This window comes from Tamandua tetradactyla, chromosome 9, assembly GCF_023851605.1.
Source record: "Tamandua tetradactyla isolate mTamTet1 chromosome 9, mTamTet1.pri, whole genome shotgun sequence".
In the NCBI taxonomy this organism is placed as follows: Eukaryota; Metazoa; Chordata; class Mammalia; order Pilosa; family Myrmecophagidae; genus Tamandua; species Tamandua tetradactyla.
The window spans coordinates 93,537,492-93,563,547 of record NC_135335.1 but is presented as its reverse complement, the minus strand read 5'-3'; the positions used below and the strand labels follow the sequence as shown (position 1 = coordinate 93,563,547).

At 38.7% G+C, this 26,056-nt stretch overlaps 1 protein-coding gene and 1 non-coding gene across 3 annotated transcripts in view; one reads left to right on the top strand and one right to left on the bottom strand.

Moving 5' to 3' along the window:
• Window positions 1–26,056, top strand: part of CCL28 (C-C motif chemokine ligand 28) — a 49,699-nt gene that overhangs the window by 19,751 nt on the left and 3,892 nt on the right. For both annotated transcript variants that reach the window (XM_077115157.1, XM_077115158.1), the window contains exon 2: window positions 19,057–19,183. In XM_077115157.1, coding sequence (XP_076971272.1) covers window positions 19,057–19,183 — 127 coding nt within the window. The remainder of the gene's footprint in view (window positions 1–19,056; window positions 19,184–26,056) is intronic.
• Window positions 7,800–7,990, bottom strand: LOC143647492 (U2 spliceosomal RNA). The gene has a single exon (XR_013158115.1). It is a non-coding gene; the product is annotated as a U2 spliceosomal RNA (small nuclear RNA).

The window sequence follows — 26,056 nt, the reverse complement described above, 5'->3', positions numbered from 1 at the left end:
AGACAATTTTGAAGAAGAGTAAGTTGGGCAAGGGTAGCTGTGGCAGCAGGTATCAAGATTTATTAAAATGTGATCTTAATTGCTACAGAGAGAGATAAACAGAGCATTGGAACAGAAAAAAAAAAGCCTAGAAGAGACTTATGTGTATGTGGAAACTTGGAGAGTTAAGGGGTGTGTCTGCACATCAGGGAGGCAGAGTGGTTCTGGTGGTGAAACAAAACAACCCTGCCAACAAAAGACCCTTTTGTAAAAATATAGAAGAGGGAACACAATATGCTGCTAAGTAAGCATCCATAGATTTATGACATGTAAGGCAGTATGACTATGATGTTAGAATAAAATCACACTTTTTAAAAAATGTTTGTTACTGTTAAATATAACAGATATATAAAGAAAAGAAAAAAAAAAGCAATGATTTTCAAAGTACACTTCAATAAGTAGATACAGAACAGTTTCAGAGTTTGTTGTGGGTTACCATTCCAGTATTTCAAAAATCTCACACATTTTTATAGCAAAGCAGAAGATAGAACAATAACTCTTTTATCTGCTCACGGGACAAAAGGGCTGCCCCACATGGCAGTCCCTGGGCACCGCCCAAGAGATGCAGAACTAATTCTGGAACTACTTTTCTTTTTCTTTTTTACATATCTAGTGATCATGTTGGCCATGATCTTGGATGTAACCTATATTATAAAAACTGGAGCCTGAGCTTAATCTCTAGAGAGTTATCTCTATTCCAAGGGTTAGAGTAATTACTTGGATTCCCTATGTCTCCAAGGAAACTCTTTAAGAAAGAGGGGTAAATGTCTATTTTGTTTAATAAATCATTTTCATTTACTGTTACAGTTCTGAGACAATAGTTATCCCTATGAGGAAAAATAAAATTTTGCACTCACACCATACATAAAATAAAATTCAGTATTTTATGCCCTCTGGTTAGGTATGGATCTGCTAAAGAAGACATAAAAAGCAAACTAGAAAGAAGAAATTTAGACAAAGTCAACAGACCAATTTGTGAGTTGACAGAACAACCATGCCTAAAATACAAGATTCCCTTACACAACGCAGCCACCAACACCTTGCATTGGTGTGGAACAATTGTTACAATTTATGATAAGCATTTTTTAATAATTGTACTTTTTTTTTTTTACTGTAGTAGACAGCATTGAGAGATTGTATGTTCTAGGCACTGTATGAAGCAATTTACATGGATTATCTCAATTAAAACATTCAATACTCAAGCTAGTAAACCATGTCTTATTCAAAACAAAATTTTAATTAGACATGTTGTGGGTTTACAGAAAAATCATGTAAAATATACTGTGTTCCGTATACCCTACTATTGTTGACGCTTTGCATTAGGGTGCAGTCTTTGTTACAACTGATGAAAGAATATTAAAATATTACTTACAATAGTCCATAGTTTACATTGGGTATATTTTCCCTTATTCTACCCTATTATTAACACCTTGTGATAATGTTGTGCATTTGTTATTCACGAAAGAACATTCTTTTATTTGTACTATTCACCACAGCCTATCATCCACAACACAGTTCACCGTGTTATACAGTCCCATGTTTTATGCTCTAACTTCCTTCTAGTAATACACATGACTCAAAACTTCCCCTATCAACCACATTCACAAATATAATTCAGTGCTGTTCATTATACTCACAACAATGTACCACCATCACCTCTATCCATTTCCAAACATTTACAATCAACCTAGATAGAAATTCTGCACAAATTAAGCATCATATCCCCATTTCCTACCCATTCTATTCCCTGGTAACATATATTCTAGATTCTAACTCCATGACTTTGCTTATTCTGAGTTCTTTCATATCAGTGAGATCATACAATATCTGTTCTTTGTGGCTGGATTATTTCACCCAACATAATGTCCTCTTAGTTCATCCATCTTGTCACATGCATCTGGATTTCATTTCTTCTTACAGCTGAATAATATTCCACTGTATGTATATGCCTCATTTTATTTATCCATTCATCAATTAATGGACACTTTGGTTGCTCCATGTTTTGGCAATTGTGAATAATGCCACTATGAACATTGGCATGCAAATGTCTGAGTCCCTGCTTTTCAGTTCTTCTGGATAGTGGGATTGCAGGATCATAAGGCAATTCTAGCCTTAGCTTCCTGACGAACTACCAAACTATCTTCCACAGCAGCTGCACCATTTTACATTCCCACCAGCAGTGAATGAATGTTGCTATTTCTTCACATCCTCTCTGACACTTGTAGTTGTCTGGTTTTTTTTTTTTTAACGGTGGCCATTCTAGGAGGTGTGAAATGACGTCTCATTGTGGCTTTTGATCTGCATTTCCCTAACAGCTAATGATGTTGAGAATCTTTTCATGTGCTTTTTACCCATTTGTATTTCCTCCTTGGAAAAATGTCTATTCAAGTTTTTGCCCCTTTTTTTAATTGGGTTGCCTGTCTTCTTATTGTTGAATTTTAGGAATTATTTGTATATTCTGGATATTAAACCCTTATTGGATATGTGGTTCCCAAATATTTTCTTCCATTGAGTAGGTTGCCTTGTCACTTTCTTGACAAAATCCTTTGAAACACAAAAGTTTTTCATTTGGGGAGGACCCATTTGTCTATTTTGTTGTTGTTGCTTGTGCTTTGGGGGTAAAGTCTAAGAAACCATTGCCTACCTCAAGATCTTAAAGATGCTTCCCTACATTTTCTTCTAGGAGTTTTATGGTCATGTCTCTTAAACTAGGTCTTTGATCCATTTTCAGTTGACTTTTGTATAAGATGTGAGTTATAGATCCTCTTTCATTCTTTTGCATATGGATATCCAGTTTTCCTAACACCATTTGTGAAGTGACTATGCTATTCCAGTTGAGTGCACTTGGCTGCATTGTCAGATGTCAATTGGTAAAAAATGCGAGGGTCTATTTCTTCACTCTCAATTGGATTCCATTGGTCAATATTCTTATGCCAGTACCATGCTGCTTTAACCATTATAGCTTTGTAATATACTTTGAAGTCAGGGAGTGTAAGTCCTCCAACTTCATTCTTCTTTTTCAAGATGTTTCTAGCTATTCTGGGCTCTTCATCATTCCAAATAAATTTGATAATTGGCTTTTCCATTTCTGAAAAGTAGGTTTGGAATTAGGGCTGAATTGAATCTGTAAATCATTTGGGGTAGAAATAACATCTTAATGATATCTAGTCTTCCAATACATGAACATGAATGTCCTTCCATTTAAGTAGGTCTTCTTTTAATTTCTTTTAGCAATATTTTGTAGTTTTCTGGTGTTCAAGTCCTTTACATCTTTGGTTAAATTTATTCCTAGATATTTGACTCTTTTAGTTGCTATTGTGAATGGATTTTTTTCTTGATTCCTCATCAGATTGCTCATTACTTGTGTGTAGAAACCCTGCAGATTTTTGCTTGTTGCTCTTGTACCCTGCCACTTTGCTGAATCTGTTTACTAGCTTTACTGTTGAATTTTTGGGACTTTCTATATTTAGGATCATGTCACCTTCAAATAGTGAAAGTTTTACTTCTTCCTTTCCAATTTGACTGGTTTTTATTTCTTTTTCTTGCCTAACTGCTCTAGCTAGAATTTCTAGCACAATATTGAATATCAGTGATGACAGTGGGCATCCTTGTCTTGTTCCTGATCTTAGAGGGAAGGCTTTCTATCTTTCACCATAGACTATGATGTTATCTGTGGGTTTTTCATATATGCCTTTTGTCATATGGAGGAAGTTTTCTTCTATTTCTATTTTTCTAAGTGTTTTTGTCAAGAAAGGATGCTGGATTTTAGCAAATGCCTTTTCTGCATCAATTGAGATAATCGTGTCTTCTTCCCCTTTGTTTTGTTAATGTGGTATATTACATTAACTGATTTTGTTGTGTTGAACCATCTTTGCATACCTGGGATAAAATCCACTTTATCATGTTGTATAGTTCTTTTAATGTGCTGTGGATTTGATTTGCAAATATTTTGTTCAGGATTTTTGCATCTATATTGATAAGAGAAAGTGGTTGTAATTTTATTTTGTCTGGCTTTGCTGTTAGGGACATGTTGGCATCATAGAATGGGTTAGGTAGTGTTCCCTCCTATTCAATTTTTTAGAACTGTTTGAGCAGGATTGGTATTATTTTCTTCTTGGAACGATTGGTGGAATTGACCTGTGAAGCCACATGGTCCTGGGGTTTTCTTTTAGCAGAGGATTTTTTTTTTTAATTGATATATATTATATAGTCACATACTATGTAATTACCCAAAATGTATAGTCAATAGTTCACAATATCAACATATAGCTGTGCATTTATCATCACAATAGACTTTTTGTGAAAAATAATGTATATACAAAAAAGCAATACATTTCAAAACATATTGCAACCATTAGTTGTAGAACAGATTTCAGAGTTCAGTATAGGTTACAATTCCACAATTTTAGGTTTTTACTTCTAGCTGCTCTAAGATACTGGAGACTAAAAGAAATATCAGTATAATGCTTGAGCAATCATACTTGTTTGTTAAACCCAACCTTCTCTATATAATTCCACCATTACCTTTGATCTTTCTCCCACTCTTTGGGGCATTTGAGCTAAGCCCATTTTAACTTTTTCATGTTGAAAGGGCTGTTGATAATATGGGGTAGGGGGATGGAACTAGATGATGTTCTGGAGAAGCTGGTCCATCTGCATTTCAGGACTTATATGATCCAGGGACCCATCTTGAGTTTTCTGGAAAGTTTCCCTAGTGCATGGAACCTTTGTAGAATCTTATAATGCCCTAGGTATTCTTTAGGATTGGCCAGAATGGTTTTGGTTGAAGTTTAGTAAGTTATGGTAGGTAGCAATGCCTATCTGAAGCTTGCCTAAGAGTGACTTCCTGAGTAGCCTCTAGAGTCTATTTGAAATTTCTCAGCCCCTGATACCTTAGTTGTTACACTTCTTTTCCCTTTTTTGGTCAGGATGGCATTGTCGATCCCACAGTACCAGTTCAGGGTAATCCCTGGGAGTCATTTCCCATGCCACCAGGGAGACTTTCACCCCTAATGTCATGTCCCACGTAGGGAGGAGGGCAATGATGGCACTTGTAGAATTGAGTTTAGAGAGAGAGAGGCCGCATCTGAGCAACAAAAGAGTCCATCCAGAAGTAACTCTTAGGTGGGCTAAGCTTCTCTGCTACATACATAAGAGTCACAAGAGCAAGCCTCAAGATCAAGGGCTTAGCATATTGATCTGGGTGTCTTTTGGGAGGTTTTTGATGACTGATTCAATCTATTTACTTGAATTGTTTTACTGCGAACTTCTCTTTCTTCTACAGTCAGTATAGGTCGTTCAGGTGTTTATCTATGTTGTATAATTTGTTAGTATACAGTTTTTATAGTATCTTCTTATGATCCTTTTGCTATCTGTGGGGTCAGTAGTTATGTACCCCATCTCATTTGTGATTTTATTTATTTGTGTCTTCTCTCTTTTTTCTTTATCAGCCTAGCTAAGGGTTTGTCAATTTTGTTGCTCTTTTCGAAGAAGCAACTTTTGGTTTCCTTAATTCTCTCTATTATTTTTTTTAGTCTCGCTTGCATTTATTTCTGCTCTATTCTTTATTTCTTTCCTTTTGCTTTGTTTGTGTTAGCTTATTGCTTTTTTTCTAATTCCTCCAATGTGCAGTCAGGTCTTTGATTTTAGCTCTTTCTTTTAAGTATATAGGACTATAAATTTTCCTTTCAGTACTGCTTTCATTGCATCCCATAAGTTTTTATGTGTTCTCATTTTCATTCATCTCAAGATATTTGCTGGTTTCCCTTGTAATTTCTTCTTTGACCCACTGATTGTTTAAGAGCATGTTATTTAATTTCTGTATTTTTGTAGATTTTTCAGTTCTCCACCTATTGTTGATTTCCAGCTTCATTTTATTATGATCAGAGAAGATATTTGTGCTATTTCAGTCTTTTTAAATTTATTGAGACTTGTTTTGTGACTCAACATTTGGTTTATCCTGGAGAATAATCCATGTGCACTTGAGAAGAACGTGTATCTTGCTGTTTGGGGTGCCATGTTCTGTATATGTCTGTTAGATCTAGTTCATTTATCATATTTTTCCAGTTCTCTGTTTCCTTACTTATCTTCTGTCTAGAAGTTCTATCTATTGATTAGAGTGGTGTATTGAAGTTTCCCATTATTATTGTAAAGGTGTCTTTTTCTCCCTTCAGTTTTGCCAGTATTTGCCTCATACATTTTGGGACACAGTGGTTAGGTGCCTGAGTATTTATGACTGTTTATTTCTTTTTGGTGGTTTGCCCATTTTATTAATAGGCACTTATCTATCCTTCTTTATCTCTTATAAACAGCTTTTCACTTAAAGTCTATTTTGCCCCGTGTTAGTATAGCTACCCCAGCTCTTTTTTGGTTATTATTTGCATCGAATCTTTTTCCAACCTTTCACTTTTAACCATTTGTGTCTTTGGGTCTAAGGTGAGTCTTTTGAAAATAACATATAGTTGGATCAGGCTTTTTTATTTATTCTACTAATCTGTGTCTTTTGATTGGGGAGTTTAATCTATTAACATTCAGGGTTATTACTGTAAGGACAATACTTTCTTCAGCCACTTTGTCATTTGGTTTTTATATGTCATATCCTTTTTTGTCTCTCTTTTATTGCAATCTCCTTGTCTGTATAGTTGATTTTTTGTGATATGTCTGACAGCCCTTTCTCATCTCCGTTTCTAGTCTATATTATAATTACTTTTTTGTCATTACCCTGGGATTTATATTCCCCAACCTACATCTCTAACCTACTAATTTGGAACGAGACCAACTTAGCTTCAACAGCATGCATGTTCTTTGCTCCCATATCCCTTTGTTTTCCCTCTTATATTGTTTTTGTCCCTCATTATCTTTTTATATTTTATAACTGTATTATCAGAAATATGCCCCTTTTTTGCTCAATTTTTTTTTTTTACTTTATAGGATCTAAAGAGTAGAGTTGTATGTTGAATACACAGTACTATTGGGTTTTCCATTTATCATTTTAGTTACCTTTACTAATGCTTTTCACTTCACACTATTCCAAGCCACTTTCTCCTGCCTTTTCCTTTCAGTGTGCAGAACTCCTTCAGTAATTCTTGTAGGACAGGTTTTTTTTGTTGACGAACTCTCTCAGTCTCTTTTTATCTGTGAATATTTTAAAGTATCCCTCATTTTTGAAGGACAGTTTTTCCAGATAAAGGTTTTTACCTGGCAGTTTTTCTCTTTTGGTAAATATTTCACACCACTGCCTTTTTACCTCCATGGTTTCTGATGAAAAATTGGCATGTAGTTTATTAATAATCCCTGTACGTGACGAATCACTTGTCTCTTCTTTTTTGCAATTCTCTCTTTATCTCTGGCATTTGATATTCTGATTAGCATGTGTCTCAGAGTAGGTCTATTTGGATTTATTCCGTTTGGACTATATTGTGCTTCTTGAACATGTGTATTTATGTCTTTCATAAGAGTTGGGAAATTTTCAGCCATCATTCCCTCAAATATTGAGGAAGTTTCTTTCTAACCCTTTTCCCTTCTCTTCTCCCTCTGGAACACTCATGATATGTATATTTGTCTGCTTCATACCGTCACTCAAATCTCTGAGGCATTGTTCAATTTTTCCTATTCTTTTCTCTATCTATTCTTCTGACCATATGGTTTCAACTGCACTCTTTTCTAGTTTGATGATTCTTTCTTCTGCCTATTCAAATCTACTGTTGTATGACTCTAGTGTATTTTTTTTCTAACTTTTTATACATTTATTGTTCCCCCGAGGGGGGTGCATTGTTCCTGGAAGTACTGCAATACCAGGTCGATGCGTGGAGTGGACGGAGCAAGCTCCAATTCCATCTCCTAATTCCAAAAATCCATTTAATATATTGTCCTCGGATAGAGGACATATCAGATATTAAACTGATAAGAACAGATGCTACACTTGATCTTAGCCAAAAGGCCGAGAAGAGATTCTAGTGTATTTTTAATTTCTATTATTATGCCTTTCCACCCATAATATATTTTATGTTTTTTTAATACTTTCAAATTCTTCTTTATGGTCACCCATTATCTCCTTAATATCCTTTAGCTTCGTATGCATATTTTCCTTCATCTCCTTGAATTGATTTAGATTTGTTTGAACATCTTTTGATTAGTTGTTCCAACTTCTTTTTTTTTTTGTTTAATTTTTTTATTAATCAAAGAAAAGAAAAGAAATTAACACAACATTTAGAAATCATTCCATTCTACAAATGCACTCAGTAATTCTTAGTATCATCACATAGATGTATGATCATCATTTCTTAGTACATTTGCATCGATTTAGGAAAAGAACTAGCAAAACAGCAGAAAAAAATATAGAATGTTAATATAGAGAAGAGAATTAAAATAATAATACTAATAATATATATATATATATATATATATATATATAAAGGAAAAAGAAAAAAAACAAAAACAAAAGATACAAACACACAAACAAACAAACAAAAAACCATATTTCAGGTGCAGCTTCATTCAGTGTTCCAACATAGTTACATTACACTTAGGTATTATTGTGCTGTCCATTTTTGAGTTTTTGTATCTAGTCCTGTTGCACAGTCTGTATCCCTTCAGCTCCAATTACCCATTATCTTACCCTGTTTCTAACTCCTGCTGGTCTCTGTTACCAATGATATATTCCAAGCTGATTCTCAAATGTCGGTTCACATCAGTGGGACCTTACAGTATTTGTCCTTTAGTTTTGGGCTAGACTCACTCAGCATAATGTTCTCTAGGTCCATCCATGTTATTACATGCTTCATAAGTTTAGTCTGTCTTAAAGCTGCATAATATTCCATCGTAGGTATACGCCACAGTTTGTTTAGCCACTCGTCTGTTGATGGACATTTTGGCTGTTTCCATCTCTTTGCAATTGTAGATAATGCTGCTATAAACACTGGTGTGCAAATGTCCATCTGTGTCTTTGCCCTTAAGTCCCTTGAGTAGATACTTAGCAGTGGTATTGCTGGGTCATAATCCATTCTGCCATTCTATGTCTTTTGATTGGGAAATTCAGTCCATTAACTTTTAGTGTTATTACTGTTTGGATAATATTTTCCTCTACCATTTTGGCTTTTGTATTATATATATCATATCTGATTTTCCTTCTTTCTACACTTTACTCCATACCTCTCTCTTCTGTCTTTTCGTATCTGACTCTAGTGCTCCCTTTAGTATTTCTTGCAGAGCTGGTCTCTTGGTCACAAATTCTCTCAGTGACTTTTTGTCTATAAATGTTTTAATTTCTCCTTCATTTTTGAAGGACAATTTTGCTGGATATAGGAGTCTTGGTTGGCAGTTTTTCTCTTTTAGTAATTTAAATATATCATCCCACTGTCTTCTAGCTTCCATGGTTTCTGCTGAGAAATCTATACATAGTCTTATTGGGTTTCCCTTGTATGTGACAGATTGTTTTTCTCTTGCTGCTTTCAAGATCCTCTCTTTCTCTTTGACCTCTGACATTCTAACTAGTAAGTGTCTTGGAGAACGCCTATTTGGGTCTATTTTCTTTGGGGTGCGCTGCACTTCTTGGATCTGTAAATTTAGGTCTTTCATAAAAGTTGGGAAATTTTCAGTGATAATTTCTTCCATTAGTTTTTCTCCTCCTTTTCCCTTCTCTTCTCCTTCTGGGACACCCACAACACGTATATTTGTGCGCTTCATATTGTCATTCAGTTCCCTGATCCCCTGCTCAAGTTTTTCCATTCTTTTCCCTATAGTTTCTGTTTCTTTTTGGAATTCAGATGTTCCATCCTCCAGTTCACTAATTGTAGCTTCTGTCTCTTTAGATCTACCATTGTAGGTATCCATTGTTTTTTCCATTTTTTCTTCTTTGTCCTTCACTCCCATAAGTTCTGTGATTTGTTTTTTCAGATTTTCTATTTCTTCTTTTTGTTCAGCCCATGTCTTCTTCATGTCCTCCCTCAATTTATTGATTTGGTTTTTGAAGAGTTTTTCCATTTCTGTTCGTATATTCAGCATTAGTTGTCTCAGCTCCTGTATCTCATTTGAACTATTGGTTTGTTCCTTTGACTGGGCCATATCTTCAATTTTCCGAGCGTCATCCATTATTTTCTGCTGGTGTCTGGGCATTTGATCAGATTTCCCTGGGTGTGGGACCCAGCTGGTTGAAAGGTTTTTCTGTGGAATCTCTGGGCTCTGTTTTTCTTTTCCTGCCCAGTAGGTGGCGCTCGTGGCGGTCGTCTGTCTGCGGGGCAGTCGGCCGGGAAAACCGCGCGTGGAGGCGGGGGTCGCTGGCCGCCGCGGCTTGGGAGAGTGCCGGTCCTAATTGCCCAGCTGGCCCGAAACACCAAGCGTGACGGGAGGGCCCCGCTATCCAACGTTCCCAGTCAGGCCGGTGAGCCACGTGCGTGGAGGGGACCCCAGTCGCCAGCCGCCCCGGCCAGGAAAACGCGCGCCCCTCGGGTAGCTCACCGCAGCAGATTCTCCCTGCCCGTTCAGCTGTTCCAGAATGGGGTACGCTGTCTTTTTGGTCTCTGTCGTGACTCCGGGAGCTGTTTTGTATTGTTTCTGTTTCTTTAGTTGCTTTTCTGGAGGAGGAACTAAGACCCGCGCGTCTTACTAAGCCGCCATCTTCTCCAGTTGTTCCAACTTCTGAGTCTCCTCTGAAGTTTTAATTTGGTCCTTGCCTGAGCCGTGTCTTCCTATTTCTTAGTAAGGCTTGTAATTTTTTTTTTGCTGACGTGTACATATTTGGTTATCTTGATGAGTAAACTCTGAAGGTCAATTTCTTCCTCCTGTCTAAGGTTCTACTGTTGATTGACTTTGTGTTAAGGCTTTTTGATGCTTGGTTCAACTTATTCTGTACACTTAAGAATAGCCTGTGTTTAACTGTAAGATTTCCTCAGCTTTTCTTCATCTGATTCTTTCTCTGGATATGCGATACAACTTTTAAGATAGCAGTTTTCGTGCAATTGCTTACCCTACAAGAGAAATCTTCCTTTCCTTTGTTCCTTCTCTAGGAATCTGGATTAGTTGTGTTTGTTTTTGTGCAGAATTTTCTCCTCATCTCCTATGATCTTTTTAAATTCTCTCAGTCATTCAGTGTCCCTTTGTCCTCACACTTCTCTGTTGTGGGACCCTCCTGTGTTACAGCAGTTCAGTTCAACCCTTCCCTTTTTTTCCCCTCTGTGACACTTTTCTGTCTCCAGTTTTTTCCCTGTCACAGTGACCCACTCGAAACAGCCAAGTGTTCACTCCAGGATAGTCCATTTTGCATTTAGGTTGTCCAGCCAACAGAAACTGGATTAAGAAAGTACACTACTTGCCTACAATTCTGCAAGGGTTGCTCTCTTCCCCCACCCCTGGGGGGCAGGCCTTTGTATGCAGCACTGGGTCTCTGTGAACTTGGGTCCCTGTACCGTGGGTTCTAACTCACTGATGTAAGAGACTCTATAGTCCACAGTGTAAGGGCCCTGGGCTGCTGCCCCTAAGCAACTTTGAAGTACCAGACTGAGTGATGGGGAGGGAAATGAACGGCAGGTCTGGGCTGGAAATTCCCTACCTAATATTTTTCTTTTTCCCTGATTCAGCCATAGTGGAGTTCTTCTCCAGTCTCTACAGTTCTCCAGACTTCTAGGCAAGTCCTTTTGTCCTTTTGTTCACTGAATTTCTGGGGAAGTTTTTCCAGGGGATGTCTTAGGCCCCCCTGCTGATAATGTTACAGTGTCTCCTCAGTTTCTCATAAAGCTGTAGTAATCCAGTCTGAGTTGTATTGCACAGGGACAAACACACTACATGAATAATATTGTATCAAATCTTTGCTTAAATCACCACGGCTTCAAGAATCCTTCATCATCTCCCAGCAGGCTTGTGGTCAAGGAGATCCGGCTCTCCCTCTCGAGGGCGTGTTCTTTCCTGGGCTCAGGTCCACACGGGGCAGATGCCAGCGCGCTGCCGCCTCTCCTCTGCCTACGAAAGGAAGAGCTGCAGCTCAGAAGCCAGGGGTTAGGACCGTGGCGTGGAGCAGACGTCGGGACCTCCCTAAATCTTCCCCTCTGTGGAAATTCCGCAGACAGCATGGAAACCAGAGGATGTAGCTGATCATTCTTTAAAAAGATAATGTTCTGACAGGAGGTTGCACCATAAAACCTCTAGAGGGCGATGCTATCCAGCAGAATCTTAGCGTTGCCCTAGTCCAAAAGACCTGTTCGCATGTTTTTCACTGCTTTGTACACTCTTTCTTCCAAGGGGTCACTCTTCTCTTGATTTTATATTCCGTCCTGTTTCAGGAGGGCACTAGTTGCATCCGCCAACATGCGATGAATGCTGGCATACCTTTTACCTTTTGATAAGTAATCTCACTTAGATCACACTGTCTCCAGCTAAGCCCATTTGACCTTTCTGAGATACGTGAGCCAGTTTACTAAGTACATAAAGGTCCTCAACAATTGATTTATATTTCTCTAGTAATTGTTGCGTATTTTCTGTTTTTAAAATACTGAGTTGATCTCAGCAGACTCAGGTAACTCAAATTCCTTCACATTGTTTTGACTATGATTCTTAGTTTCCCAGATGCTTCTTAAAGTCCATTTCATTTGTGTAGTTGTTTGGGTCACAACTAATGCCAGTGGTCTGTGTAATAGCTCCTGGAAGCTAATAATCCTTCATCTTTCTACTCCCAGGGTCTAGCATAGTGATTTACATATGGTAAGATGAACGAATGAATGGATGGATAGGTAAATGAACCCAAAACTTAAATTGGAATATTAAAAGTTTGACTTGTTTTAATAGAGAATAGGCAGCACATCTTAGTTAAAGACACAATTAGTTTTAGGAATTCAATGCACTGATAAACATAAAGACAAACAGTTTTCTGCCTCACTGTAACACTTAAAAATTGAGATTAATTCTCATACCATAAAGTTCACCATTTTAAAGTGTACAATTCAGTGTTTGTTTGTTTAGTATATTAACAGAATTAGAACCATTGCCATTATCTAATTCCAGCAGATCTTTTACACCCTCAGTAGAGACCCCATATCCATTGATAGTCACTCCCTATTCCACTCTTCCCCAGTGCCTGGCAAACACTAATCTGCTTTCTATGGATTTTCCTATTCTGAACATTTAAAAAAAAGATATATTTATTAGTTAAACTTGAATTATTAGGAATTAATAATATACTTATTGATTAGTATTATTGAGTTAATAATATATGCCCTATGATTACAAAATCAAAAAGTGTCAAGGATATATAATGAAAAGTAAGTCTTTGTCCTACTCCATGCCCAGCCCCACACTCCACTCCAGTGATAACTGTAATTAGTTTCTTATGTATAAGTAGATATAACTTTTTTCTCAATATAATAATGATTATTATTGGCATACATGCTTCTAGAGCTCTTTTTCTCTATGCATGGGATATATGCATGGGATTTTACTGTAAATGGAATCATACAATATGTGGTCTTTTGTGTCTGTCTTCTTTTACCTATCCCATAGCACTTTGAACATATTTCTGCTAACACATATTTCATTGTTTTGTAATTATTTGTTTACCTGCCCTGCTTCTTACTGGGCTATTAAGATTCCCAAGGGCAGAGGCTATGTCTTGTTTCTCTCAACACTTATCACACAGAGTGGGTGCTCAATAAATGTTTGCTTGGATGAATGATGCTTCTCCTCTTCAAGCGAAGCTGTTGATTGGTGTGCGTCTCTCCACACCCTCCTTATGTATGAAACAATGAGATAAATAGGAAAAAGGGAGATCTTTGTGACCTGAAGTAACCTGCACTGAGAAACGTAAATATTTTCCTCATTTGGGCTGTTGCACACTTACGTGACAGCTAAATTAAAAAATGAAGTGAAGCTGGGCAGATCTATTCATACTTTATGTCATTTGCATGTGTCTATTTCAACTACAGCTGCTCATTAAATTGTGTACAAGTGACTGAAGACAAATTTTTGTAAATGAATTTATGCAAATATATAATTAATATATATTTGGGGATTGTCGTATATTTATTCTCATTTTCTGAGAATTCGATAACACTGTTGTGTGGTTGAAGGCCAGGTTGTTATTGATCTGTACCTCCATGTGAGGCTCTTATTTCAAAAGGCAGCAGCATTGGCTTATTCAGGGCAGGTGACAGCAGAAGAGGAAGGTGAAAGATTTTCTTTTTGGAAGGTAATGGCTCCAATTAATTTTACAAAGATCCTCCTCGGGGCTCTCAGACGAGGGTTCCGGAATAAACTGAGGAAGTGGACCCCCAGAGTCAATGCATTTTCCCCGGACCATGGGACCAGAAACGGCCCGTGGCAGCCCAGGATTTCTGTACGTTGTTAACAGGAATGTTGCCAGGTTAGACTTGCCCAAGTCTAACATACCAGGCTCCACAAACTGACCTCAGACTGTGCAAGACACAAAACTCACACAAGTATTCTGTTTTCTTCTGCCCCGTGCTCTAAGTGTGTCATTCCTTCTGCTTAGAATGTGCCACTCCCCTTCTTAATCAAGTGAATTCTGACTCCTCTCTTAAAGTTGAATCCAAACTTCCTGTCCTCTGATGCCCACCTTGGTGCCTCCACATGGAGTTAATGTCTCTATCTTCTGTGCTCCTACAGGACTTGGTTCAGATCGTCATAGTACTGAATCCTTCCAAGAAGTTTTGGCAGTTTAAGAACATTTAAAAAGTAAAAGACGTTAGCTGGAATTTTGACCTCTCTCTAGAAGTAATTATTGCTTATAAACTTGTGTATACATATTTCCATACCTTTTCTGTGTGTATCTAATCTTCTTTTTTATGGAAATGGGATTATTTATAGATCTTGTACTGCAACATGCTTCTCTCACTTCACAGTAAATTCAGATATTTCATATATGCTAGCAGATAAAGATCTACCCCATCCTTTATTCTATTTGGATGTGCCATTATTTATTTAACTATTGGTAGACAGTTAGATGGTGTTTTAGTTTGCTAAATGCTGCCAGAATATATGCCAGAAATTAAATGACTTTTCAAAAGGAAGTTTTTTAAGTTACAAGCTTACAGTTTTAAGGCCATAAAAATGTCCAAACTAAGGTATACAGAGAAGGATACCTTGACTCAAGAAAAGCCGATATCTGACACATGGGAGGCACATGGCTGGTATCTGCTGGTCCTTGTCACAGGTTTGTTGCTTCCAACTTTTGATGCCAGTGGTTTCCTCTCTAAGTGCCTGAGGACCTCCCAGAACTTTGGGTTCTGATTTGCTTAGCATCTCATGGGAAGGTACATGACGATGTCTGCTAGACTCTGCATCTCCAGACATCTGTGTCTAAGTATCAGCTCTCTCTGTTGGCACTCTAAACATCTTCAAATATCTGTGTCTCTGTTGGCTCTGAGGCAACTGTTCTCTGAGCATACACATCTCAGTTTCTCCAAAATGTCTCCCTTTTTAAAGGATTCTAGTAAACCAATCAAGACCCACCTTGAATGGATGAAATCACATCTCCATCTAATAAAAGGTTTAAAAGGTTGCATCCACAACTAGGTGTGTCACAGCTCCATGGAAGTAATCTAGTCAAAAGGTGAAACCCATATTTGAATGTGTCAATCGCTATGGAAACAATCTAATCGAAGGTTGTACACAACAATATTGAATCAGGATTAATAGAATGGCTTTTCTGGGGTACATAATAGTTTCAAACTGGTACAGATAGTATCTAATATTTTCGCTAGCATGAACAGCTGTGAATATGTCCTAATCATTTGTGTGATAAATCCCAGAAATACAATTATAGTGGGCCAACAGGATTGTGTCCTAAGCATTTAGTTCCATATCTGTCTCCTTTGCTAAAGCCACTTGAGGACAGAGATGTATTGTTGTATTTATTTTTGTAGTATCCAGTGACTAGCATTGGGCCTAGAATATTGTAACTGCTCAATAAATAAATGAATAAATGAAAGTTTTGATGCCCAGATGTGAGTCACATAGACATCCTTAATTTCATGATCAGCTCCTTTTCTGCTCCAAAGCTGTAACTGGGTCTGATATTTCCATATGGGCAAGGTTGTGGATAAAGACAACTTCTTCTATTCCAAGGGCAAGTACCTCTAAGGCTTAGAGCTGACACTATAGACAAGTCATTTTCTTTTGACTCCTAATTCAGGGGCTAGGTTGTGCCTGTTATCATAAAGCTGCCATCTGCAGTCACTGTTGCACTGTAATTTCTAAAATTTTATTTTATTCACTGGTCACTTAGCAGATGGGAAGTATAGAAGAGTACTGTGTGCACATGACGTGGGATTTTACAAATAATCACTTTAGCATAGGAATTAGAGTTCCTTTCTTATTTATGTTTCCCTCATCTTACATCTGGACAATCTAAGCTCCTTCTAGCTTGACTTCTTGCCACAGTCACATACCACTTTAATACATCTTGCTTATCACTGCAAATTAACCTTCTTGAAACCCTTTGCCTTTCCCAAATCTTTAGTACTCCCCATTTTATAAAATCCGAACCTCTTTAGACTGGCATTTCAAGGCCTCAGTGTTGTGACTTCAGTTTATCTTTTTTAAGAATATTTTTATTGACTAATCTTCACACACCGTCCACACATGAAATACAATCAGTGGCTCACAATATCATCATATACTTGTGCATTCATCACCATATCTTTTTGAACATTTGCATCACTCCAGAAAAAGAAATAAAAAGAAAAAGCTCATGCATCCCAGACCCCTTACCCCTCCCTCTCATTGACTACTAGTATTTCAATCTACCCAATTTATTTTGCACCCATCCCCCCATTACTATTTTATTTATTTATTTATTTTTTACTTATCTGGCCATACCCCGGATAAAAGGAGCATCAGATACAAGGTTTTCATAATCATGCAGTCACATCATAAAAACCACTTCATTATACAATCGTCTTCAAGAACCAAGGCTACTGGAACACAGCTCAACAATTTCAGGTACTTCCCTCTAGCCACTCCGATACATCAGAAACTAAAAAAGGATATCTACATAATGCTTGAGAATAACTTCCAGGATAACTCCTTGACTCTGAAATCTCTTAGCCACTGAAACTTTGTCTCATTTTTCTCTACCCCCTTCCAGTCAAGAAGGCTTTCTCAATCCTATGACGCTGAGTTTCAGCTCACCCCAGGAGTTCTGTCCCACATTGCCAGGGAGATTTACACTCCCAGGAGTCATGTCTCACATAGGGGGGAGGGCAATGAGTTTATCTGCTGAGTTGGCCTAGAGAGAGAGAGGTCACATCTGAGCAACAAAAGAGGTTCTCTGGGGGTGACTCTTAGGCATAATTGTATGTAGGCTTAGCTTCTCTGCAGAAATAAGTTTCATAGGAACTGTGCCGGTTTGAGTCTGTTGCAGACCTTAGAAAAGCCACGCCTTTTAATCCTCAATCGATATTGCTGGGTGGGAGTTTTTGATTGTTCCTATGGTGATGTGACTCACCCAATTGTGGTTGGTAGCTTTTGATTAGATGGTTTCCATGGAGATATGTCTCCACCCGTTCAAGGTGGAGTTGTTTAGTGGAGCCCTTTAACACGGAAATATTTTGGAAACAGCTTTAGAGCCCATACAGGGAGAGACCTTTGGAGATGAAGAAGGAAAATACCCTGAGGGATCCCCGTGAAACAAGAAGCTGGGAGAGAAAGCTAGCAGATTTTGTCATGTGCTCTTCCAGTTGAGTGAGAAATTCTGAACTTCATCGGCCTTTCCTGAGTGAAGGCAATCTCTTGTTGGTGCTTTAATTTGGACATTTTCATAGCCTTGCCTTAATTTGGACATTTTCACAGCCTTAGAACTATAAACTTACAACTTAACAAATTTCTCTTTTTTAAAAGCCATTTTATTTCTGGTATATTGTATTCTGGAAGCTTGCAAAGTAGAACAGGGGTGAACCCCAAGATGGAGGGCTCAGCCTATTGATTTCGTTGTCTCCATGGATTGTGAGAATATCAGGAATTCTCCAAATTGGGAAGTTGAATATTTCCTCCTTCTTCCATAGTCCCCCAAAGGGGCTTTGCAAATACTTTTTTTTTATCCACTGTCTAAATTACTCTGGGATATATCAGGGCATCACACTAACCTGTACAAAGCAACAAAATCTCATGCCCTATTCAAAATTCCACGTACTTATGGTGTTCAATAAACTGACCATTTAAGCTAAATTAGGTAATGTGCTACCCCAAATAAACATCTATCTCTTCCTTTGGTCTCACACAGAAGTTAAAGTTTTAAAATATGGAGAGTATCATTCTTTCCCTCTGTTCTGTTCTACCCCAGTCCTGTCCAGATCAGTTTCATTCATATCTTTAGTTGAAGTCTGATTCTTTTTTCAACTTTTTAAACAGTTCCTATATGGGGTAGTGCTGACTTTCATAACTTCAGAGATCTAACTCTGAGTCTCAGGTGTCACATAAGTACCTGAAGGTCCTGGCGACCTTCAGTTTATTTTACTAACTGTATCTCCCAAGGCTCACCTTCCTAAATCCTCAATTCAATGTGATTGGGCTACTTTTCTCCAGGCCTGAAATGTGCCATGGGCTTTCCTGTCTCAAAACTCTTGACCAGGCATTTCCCTTAGTCTGGACGAGTCTTCATTTCTCTCTATCCATTCAAACACTTCAGGATTCAACCTGGTTCTTTTCCATTGGAAGCTTTCAAACCTGCTCTAGAGCCCATATGATCACACTCCTCAAAACTGTGAGGACGCAGTCTTTTGACTTCACTCCTTTCACCTTTGATAAAATCAGCCTTGCAACCCATTAGCATTGCTGTCTAGATCTTCTTTTAATCTCTTTGCTTGAGATTACATTTCACCTCCCCCAAATACAGTATAAATTCCTCGAGGAAGAAGTGTGCCTTCGCCAGGTCAATATTCACAAAGCCGTCAGTAAGAGTTTGCAGATTGCTTGTGTCAATGAACAACTCTGCTTCTCTGGAATCTTGAAGGTGAAAGCTAGGCCAGTGCTCTATAAACTGTAAGGTTTAATGATTTCTTTCTTTTCTTCTTTTAGCCATACTTCCCATGGCCTCCAGCTGTTGCACGCAGTTATCACATCATATTTCCAGAAGGCTTCTGGAAAGAGTGAATATATGTCGCATTCAGAGAGCTGATGGGGATTGTGACTTGGCTGCTATAATGTGAGTGGTCTTTAGCAGGGACATCTAAGCCTGCTTGGTGATCATTGCTGCAGCCAATGAGCAATAGGCTGGGAAACTTGTCTGAGCACACTCCGCACAATCAAAGAGAAGAGGGAGGGCAGTGCCCTCAGGCCCGACCATCCCTGTGATAAATCCACATTAATTGCAATCTCAGCATGCAGGGATGTCTAGAACCCCACCTATTAGCCCCCTGGTTCTTCTACTGCAGAGTGGCAGCTGGGTTAAATGTTCTCAGTCCCCCCAAAATGTTAATGACTTTTCTAAGCAGATAAGGCACACTCGAAGTGAAAACAAACAGAAAGTGTCTGGTCTATTTCATGGCTTTAACTTTAATAACTGTTTTCAGGTAAGTATTTGAGTTGTTGAACTTTTTTTCTCTGAATTCATCAGGAGTGTATTATAAGGTTCAAAGAGAGTGTAGAAATCACCTGTATGTGCCACAAGTGCTACTCCAGTCCAAGTACATATGTCTTTCTTTGCTTTTGATTCTGAGGTGTTGGCTTATGATGAACCCTTCTATACCTTCTAACTCCTCCTGGCTCACTTCTTAAAAGCTCTAGGTGTAAATGTACTTCCTATCTCCATAGAGGTTTAAAAATTTGAAGTGAATTGGTATTCAGCAAATCACTGAATTCTGACAACAATGCTGTGAAGTAGGCATTATCATCATGTTACAAAGGAAAAGGATGTAACTGGAGAGATCACATAGCTCACCTGGTGTCACATAGCTAGTGAATGCCAGAAATGGAATGCGGATTCAGGTATCTCCGTTTAGTAAATTATAGTTTTCTAAGGTCTCTCATAAGTGATGGTGAGACTATCCATAAAATTCTCTGCCAAAATTCCATGGCATTTGACATCTCAAATGCAAACTTGTTGCATTTGACAGCAAATTAGGCATCTTCCTAGCATGCTAGTCTTTAACATAGCTTATGGCTCCAGGTGATATAAATGGGCCATTTGTTGTCTTCTTCTTTGGGCTATAAAAAAGCCTGTTGCTTATGCCTGAGCTCCATGAAGTCATTGGGGAACCTCATTTATTCATTCAATGAATTAAACAAATATTTATTGATCAATGATTGTATGCCAAGCACCATTCCATGCGCTGGGGATGCAGTACTGACAAAATAGACTCCAACCTTCCTGAGTCTTTGGGATGCTCTTAATCCAGCTGGGTTCTGCAGACAATTCTTGCAAATTTGAGATAGTTTTTTCCCTTTAAGGAGGAATCCGAGACAAAGTTTCCTAAAGCTCAGTCGAAGAGTTTTTAAGAGGCCCATAGATACACTTGTTTCATTTTAGGGGCCTGTGAATCCCTGGGATCTTTCCATCTAAATGTTTAGACATTTTTCTAGAGGAAGGCCCACAAGTGTTTTAAGCTTTTCAAAAGGATATGAGGTCTAACAAAGTTTACAAACCGTACTCTCCATGGGGATGTGTAGGAGATGATTACTGGCCCAGTCTTTGAATAAGCATAAGTGTCTAGAAGGGAGAGGATTGAGATCTTTCTCAGGATTTCCTGAGTTCATGCAATCAAGGTCGACCCAGAGAGATGCCAGAATTTGGTCACTGGGAATCAGGGTAAGCTGCAGCAATTCAGAGAGGGGCCTTCTATGGTATACCTCAAACTCCCAGATTCTTTGAAAAAGATATATAGTACCTTAGTATATTTCTGGTTCAGTTCCTACCAGTCTTTTACATAACCTTAATAAATAGTGCTAATAATAGTTGGAGAGTGAAAAATTCATAGGCAGTTCATGAAGAGACAATGCTCTAGGTAATTGGAAACATCTGGATGTTTGTGTCAGGTTAACAGAGCTGAACTAAGTCTGCGCAGGTCTGCTCTGTCTGCTCTCAGAAATACCAAATTCTCAACTCTTAGTTCCTTCCACTTCACTGGCATGTGTCCCCTTGCACAAAAGGAGGCTTCAGAGCTTGTAGAGATTCCCATGGGACTCCCAGGGGAAAAAGCTAATGAAACTTCTCTGTGTATACAAGAGTAAGAGACAGATTCAGGGGATTATCAGGGGACATTACTGAAAGCAGTATTGTAAGCAAAATTTGGCGGGGGTGCTAAGCAGGTGTGAGATAGAGATCTAAAGGGTATAGGAACCGAAATGTACAGAAATTGATCTGTATGCTGATAAGAAAGCTGCAAAGTACAGATATTTTTTACCCTGATCTCAAATAAAATTAAATTAACTATATAGTATTTTTATCATAAGTTACAGATCTTCTCTGTTGTGTTTTCTGACATTCAACACAAATAAAGTTTCTCTTGTATCTTAGTTTCCCAAACTGCTAAGACAAATATCACACAATGGGTTGGTTTAACAACAGGTATATATTGGCTCACAGTTCAGAGGCTGGAAGGCTTGCTTTCTCCCAGGGTCAGTAGCATTCTGGCTGGCCAGCAATCCGTGGGTTCCTTGACTTTCCTGACACAATGAGATACACTCTTTTTTCTCTTCACAATTCCTGTTGACTTCCAGTTTCTGGCTTCTCTCCATAGCTTTCTCTCTATAAAAATTCCAGTAATAGGATTAAAACCCATCCTCATTCATTTGAGCCACACCTTAACTAAAAAGAACATCTTCAGAAGGTCCTATTTACATTGGATCAACATGCACTGGAATGGGATTAAGATTTAGAAGAATTTTTTTCTGGGGTACACAAAACACAACCTACCATGTGTTGTTTTCAGATTGTTTTACCACAGAGCATGATTTGACTTATCCAAAATGTAGTTTTTTAATCTTGACTGTGGTTAAAGACTTTAAGATTTAAGACAAGTCTTTTAGATTCAGAAAGCATGGTTCATTTTGGAAATACCATCCCCAAATAATACCTATGATTAATCATATTAATCATAAATCACTTATAGTGAACCCACTAGTTTTTTTTCCACTTCCACTTCTGCTTAGAAATAGGTTCTTTGTTCCACACACTGTAAATGATCATTGTAAAATCTTCAATAGCAGTAGGCTTATTTGAACTCCTCTACAGTGACTTCATTTAAGAACTTCTGATTGTTGCTAATCCTAAACACAAGGCAAAATTGGTCATCTTGGGTAGAGGTCTGATATTCTTGAATCATATAGGCATTATCTGTTGGGCTTATTAAAGTCATCTGGGAGGCCTGAATTTTTTTTCAGAAATGTTTATTAAGGCTGTTGTGTTTAGAGGGACAGGTAAAGAAACATTTCAGAGAACAATCATAGGTATAATCTCTAGGCAGGGCCACACCCCTTTAGGTCTACAAGGTGGTCTCTATCTACTCTTTCATGTGAAAAAGTCAGCCTTATAGTTTCTTAGAAGTCAAAACTCCTCTCCACCTAGAAGTTCACAGTGGGGTAGACTAGTGCCCATCAGAGGACCTCAGAATGGGGGGTAGGGGAGGGAGTGTGGAATAGGCTATCTCCATTCCAACATTACCTCTTCTCTTTTTTATCCTGATGGAATACACATGGAATGTAAAGAGGTGTGTTAGTTTGCAAGTTGTTTGAAGAGTCTAAGAGACCTGTGGGACACCATCAAGCATACCACTAAATGCAGTGTATTAATTAGTAAGCTCCCAGAATGCAATACACCAGAATTGGAATGGCCTTTAAAAAGGGGAATTTAATAAGTTACAAGTTTACAGTTCTAAACCTATAAAAATTACAGTTCTAAGACAAACTAAGGCATCAACAACAGGTCATCTTCACTAAAGTAAGGCCGATGGTTCAGAAACATCTCTGTTAGCTGGGTAGTTACATGTCTGGCATCTGCTGGTCCCTTGCTCCTGGGCTCCATTGCCTTCAACCTCAGTTCCTGTGGGGGTTCCTCACTTTGCTTTTCCAGGGCTGGCTTTCATCTCTTGGCTTCCCTTGGCTCTCTTCAGGTTCTGGCTTGTTTTACATCTGATGGCAACATCTGCTGTGCTCCAAGCATCTCCAAACATCCGTGCCTTTGTTCTCTGAAGCACCTGTATTAGAAGTACCTGGTCCCTCTGTCCGCTCCAAGGCTTCTATTGTTTCTCATTCTCTCCAAAATGTTCCCTCTTTTAAAGGATTCCAATAAGCTAATCAAGACCCACCTGGAATGGGTGTAGTCACATCTCCATCTAATCAAAGGGTCATGCCCACAATTGGATGTGCCACCTTACCATGAAGACAAATTAATCAAAGGTTTCCATCCTTCACTACTGAATAAGGATTAAAAGAAATAGCTTCCTCCACAAGATTGAATCAGGAATAAAACATGGCTTTTCTGGGGCACATAAAATTTTCAAATTGGCACATTCTACCCTCTGGACCCCCCAAAAGACATGTTTTTTCCATATACAAAATACATTCACTTCAATCCAATATCACAGTAGTCTTAAAACATTTCAGTAACAATACAAAGTTAAAACCAGTACAAAATCTCATCAAAGTCATCTACAGGCATGGTCTGTTCTAAGGCAAAATTCCCTTCTGGCTCTGGACCTGTAAAATTCAGGACAAATTATCTGTTCCCAATATACGAAGAAGGGAAAGTCATAGGATACATGTTTCCATTTCCATAGGGAGAAATTGGAAGAAGCACAGGGGTCACTGAACCCAAACAGTTCTGAAAACCTGCAGGGCAAACTCCATTGGATTTCAAAGTCTGAGAGTCATTTATCTTCAAGGCTTTAGAAGGCAGCAGTCCAACCCTTTTGTCATGGTTAGGGACAGGTGTCAACTTGGCCAAGTTGTGGTACCTGTTTATCTGATTGGGCAAGCGCTGGCCTGTCTGTTGCAATGAGGACATTTCATAGGATTAGGTCATGATCAGGTCAGCTACATCCACAGCTGATTCCATTTGTAATCAGCCAAAGGGGAGTGTCTTCTGCAATTAGTGATGCTAAATGTAATCATGGGAAGCCTTTTAAGGAGGACTCAGAGGAGATAGGTTCCATTCCTGCTTTGGCTGGTGAGCCTCTCCTGTGGAGTTCATCCAGGTCATCCATCAGAGTCATCGGCTTCGCAGCCTGCCCTGTGGATTTTGGACTCTGTGTTCCTATGGTCACGTGAGACACTTTCATAAATTTTATATTTGCAAGTGTTCCCTGTTGATTCTGTTTCTCTAGAGAACCCTAACTAATACACCTTTCCAAGGGCTCTGGAAGTGGCCCAACTGTTTCTAAATGCAACTTTGGGGGACATTGGAGAGACCACCTTTTTCTCAGCTCTACCCTCTCCAAACATTGGGATTCTCTGGGCTCTCTGCCACCTCAGCAGCACACTCTCAATCCCTCACTCAGAATAATGTGGTGACAGCTAGGCTCTCAATCCTCAGTTTATGCATTTCACCCTCTTTGAGGCCTGAGGTGATACAACCCTTTCTGAACATCAAGGTAGAAGGCCCACCCTCTGCTTCTGGGGCAAACTCACCCTCTCCATGCATGTGGGTTGGTCCACTCTCCTGGCCTGAGGTTTCCTGGCTCCAGACCTTAGCCCTCATGCTTCTGCCTCTGAAGACATCTTTCCTTCACTTTGTCCCTTTCTGTTCATTTTAGTGTAAACTGGGAGTGGTTCCGTTTATACAGATCCCACAAACTCTTGTTGGTTTTCTATGCAATGTGCTGGGATCATAGCCATCAGACAAAAGGCCTTTCCGCATATCCTTTCTGAATAACTTGATCTCCAATCCTGGCTTTTCCTGAAATGGCTGACTGCTTCCATGTTTGTTTAAATACTCATGTGAGGCCCAATTCACTGAGGTCTCATTTTCTGCAAGCTCAGAATTTTCCAGAGCACCAATTTCTGCTTTTTTTTTGGTATCCAAAAGTTCAGTATCTTTTCCCTCTCACATTTTAGTATAAGCTTCAAGGAACAGCAAGATTGCATTTTCCACATTTAGTTTGGAAATTTCTTCTGCTAAATATCCAAGTTCATCACTCTCAAATGCTGCTTTCCATCTAAAAAGAATGCCTTCCTTCCAGTTTCCAATGACATGTTCATCATTTCTATCTAAAGCCCTATCAGAAGTATCCTTAGAGTCCACATTTCTACCAACAGTTTCTTCAAAGCAATTCTGGCCTTTCCTATTAAACTCCTCACCGTTCTTCCAGAGTCCTCCCCTTACCCATTTAAAAAGCCGTACCAATTTGGTATTTGCAATCCACAGCAGCACCCCACTTCCCCGGTACCAAAATCTGTGTTAGTTTGAAAGCTGCCAGAATGCAGTATACCAGAAATGGAATGACTTTCATAAGGGAATTTAATAAGTTATAAGTTTACAGTTCTAAAGAAGTGAAGGTATCCAAATTAAGGCACCAACAAAAGTTTGCCTTCATTCAAGAAAGGCCGATATAAAAAAAAAAAAAAAATCAATGGCCGATAGGTCCAGAACACCTCTGTCAGCTGGGAAGTCATGAGGCTGGCATCAACTGTTCCCTTGCTCCATTGCTTTCAGCCTCTGTTTCTGTGGGGTTTCCTCACTTTTCTTCTCTGGGGCTGGCTTTCATCTCTTGACTTCCCTTGGCTCTCTTCAGGTTCTGGCTTGCTTAACATCTCATGGCAGCATCTGCTGGGCTCCAAGCATCTGTGTCAGCTCTCCCTATCTGTAGGCTCTGTCATTTCTGTTGGCTCTTTGTCAGCTCTGAGGTTGCTGTCATTTCTGGCTCTCTGCAAAATGTTTACTTTTAAAAAAGATTCCAATAAATAATCAAGACCCACCTGGAATGAGTGAAGTCACACTTCCATTTAATCAAAGGTCACACCCATGATTGGGTGTGTCATATCTCCGTGGAGATAATCTAATCAAAAGATTCCATCCTACAGTGCTGAATCAGGATTAAAAGAAATGGCTGCCCCCCACAAGATTGAATCAGGATTAAAATGT